Here is a 2,745-nt window from a genome sequence, read left to right as displayed (position 1 = left end):
CTTGACCAATATCAAGGAGGAAGCGCACTTCAGAGGTAGAGCTGAGGACGTCACGGAGGACAACGTGAATACCAACCGATACCAAACATCTCGTTTTTCTAATAGTCTAAGAGGAGCGGAGCGAAGCATCGGCACACGCAGTATCGAGATTGTAAAATCAGGCATACAGAATTCCAGAGAAGTTTTCCAAGGCCACTCTCAGGACAACTCACGTTTATTTTGAGCTCGCGCTTGAAATTGACATATGAATCGGCAATGGCATTAGCCTGCTGTCGAATAATAGCAACCGCTTGGTTATGATAGAACCTACGAGAAGCAACCTGCCTACTCTCAGGACGATGAATGAATCAAATGCTCATCGAGAACTCCCAGAGATCGCTGAACTCACGCTGCGGCTCTAACATCTCCTCCAAAGCTGCCCTCAGAGAGACTGAGATGCTGGATGACATAGTCCATCATGATACGTGATAGTCGTGGTTGAAGAGAACATATTTGTAGGAAGTAGGTGAAGGCGACTGGAGAAAGGCTTGGAAGCTCACTGCTCGTCTTCTTACCCACTGGCGCTGAACAATCAACAGCAAGCTCACGTCTAAGGCTGAATGGTCAGGAGGCCCTCGAGGCCCCTTCCTTACCGAGTATGGTTGTTGCTACATGCTCTGGATCGTACTCACCGTTGGGAGGGGTCTCTCTACTGAGTTGAGACATCCGTCGCTTCAGAAGCGTCAGCCACTACGTGCAAGCATCTCGGCGATCCCAACCATCCCTCTAGAACCCACCCGTCTATCCACCTCTCGATTTTCCAGGCCGAGGTCGCGTAGCCTGACCAGCATCTCGTTCACGTCCCTCCCCTCGAAAACTGCTACACCATCTTCTTGCCGCTGTCGCAGGGCCCGCTTGAGAGCGCGGTCCAGCAGCTGAGTTACGCTAGTCGTGGCGACCCAAGCTGGGAGAGCTCTGACGGGGACTTCATAACGATAAGCTCTTGGTTTAAAGATATGTACTTGATAACGTCACCATATATCCGGCTAAGTCCAGCATCTTCTTCCTTGGTCCACGGGCGATTCGAATTACATCGTTTCAGAACGTGCCAGAGGGACGCATATTGTAATTTGGTACTGGTCTGTGGTGGCAATAGGCGGTGGCTGAGGAGCATTTAATTGATGACTCAAAAACACTTTCGGCGGAGCGGTAGTGATGTGGGGTCTCTGCACGAGTTACTTCGGTTAACACAAGGACGAATAAAATGACAGAAACTCGCACATAGGACATGAGGATCAATCCACGAACCAAATCCGAGGAGCTCGACAGTTTTCTATCTTCCCTCGATAGGCATTCTTGTGATCATCAAATCCAGCAATACCAATCTTGGGGAACTGAACTTGTCCATCCTTCCAAACCTGATAGGATCATGCTGCGCCCTCAATGCTCATGGTATGCCTCACAAGGCAATGGCAGTTGAGATTCAAAGCAGGAGTTGGGAAAGTGCTATACGGTGCTTGTTAGTCGTAAGCCTTCCTTACCATGCGCCCTCGTCGGATAGCTGTCTTATACTTGCGACGAACATTCAAGCGGTTGTAGAAGCGCCATATAACCGACTTCGAGAGGTGTATCTTCCATCGCTGCTGACCACACGTGAGGAGGCCTCCTGATGGTCTCTGCACTACGGGTTGCCGTAGAAGGCTCAATGAGGATAACATGGGGGACGAAATCAAAACACCGCCGCCTAGAATCGAACCGGGGACCTAGAGACGCTGGACGACACTACGGAGAGCACGGTAATCGTTCACGGTCGAGCTAAGTTCTTTGCGAACGGCTATGCGATAGGCTGTCTACTATCTGCGAGGCTGGAATGTGAAAACTGAGTGAACGCAATAGCGTCAGTTGGTCAACGGTCGATGACTAGCGAGACACCTATACGGGAACATTGTGAGTACGGACAAGTTGCTTCAACGGCCTTCTATACTCCAGTATGGGCTTTAATTAGAGATAGGGAGAATACAGTTAACAAAACAAGCGACCACAAAACAAAGTAGCGAGTTCGGGTCTCTTGAGAACCTATGCGCCCCTGGAAAGCAGATTAGTTTCCATAAGACATTCGCCTGGGATGATACACACGAGGTTCGTAAAGAGCTGATGAGCACGTCTGGGGCATGCAGCGTTGCAAGTAGAAACATGTAGAGTCTTAATTGGTATAAAATGGCGTTACGTAGATACATACGTTGCTGCAACAAGAAGAACTGACTGCAAGCTCCGGCGGCAACATTTCGGAAGACTTCGACTCGGCAAGATGAGCTCTTGTGCATGCGTGCGGCGTGTCTCGCGCTCGCCCACAAAGTTTCTTACGCGCCGGAGTCTGGCGACGGTATGTTTCCCGATGGAGAATGTTGATTTAATAGTCTTGTTTGTGAAATGAATCGGATATTCGGGGTCGGTAAGAAGAAGGAAGCTCCCCCAGCCCCGACAGGGCCGTCTCTGGCGGAGACTAGTGAACATTTAGACAGCCGAGTTGAACTGTTGGATAAGAAAATTAAACAGTGTGATGAGGAGCTGATCAAGTAGTAGCATCCACAACAGCAGCAGCTAGGGCAGTACTAGGCTACAGGTACAAGCAGCAAATGGCCACTAGGTCCGGTGCGGCCGGGGCGAAACAACGGGCGTTGGCGGTACTGAAAAGGAAGAAGATGTATGAGGGTCAGAGGGACCAGATGATGAACACACAGTTCAATGTGGACCAGGTACTCGACA

At 50.1% G+C, this 2,745-nt stretch overlaps 1 protein-coding gene across 1 annotated transcript in view; it reads left to right on the top strand.

Annotated features, from left to right (window-relative positions):
- Positions 1–2,409: 2,409 nt before the first annotated feature.
- Pmar_PMAR019620 (Charged multivesicular body protein, putative) overlaps positions 2,410–2,745 on the top strand; it is a gene marked incomplete at both ends in the record, with an annotated part of 866 nt that continues 530 nt past the window's right edge. Inside the window, 2 exons of the mRNA XM_002772724.1 lie at positions 2,410–2,555; positions 2,603–2,735. Coding sequence (XP_002772770.1) covers positions 2,410–2,555; positions 2,603–2,735 — 279 coding nt within the window. The remainder of the gene's footprint in view (positions 2,556–2,602; positions 2,736–2,745) is intronic.

Source organism: Perkinsus marinus (assembly GCF_000006405.1).
Source record: "Perkinsus marinus ATCC 50983 genomic scaffold scf_1104296960410, whole genome shotgun sequence".
Taxonomy (NCBI): Eukaryota; Perkinsozoa; order Perkinsida; family Perkinsidae; genus Perkinsus; species Perkinsus marinus.
Note: the sequence above shows the minus strand (reverse complement) of the source record. Positions and strands in the feature narration are given on the sequence as shown.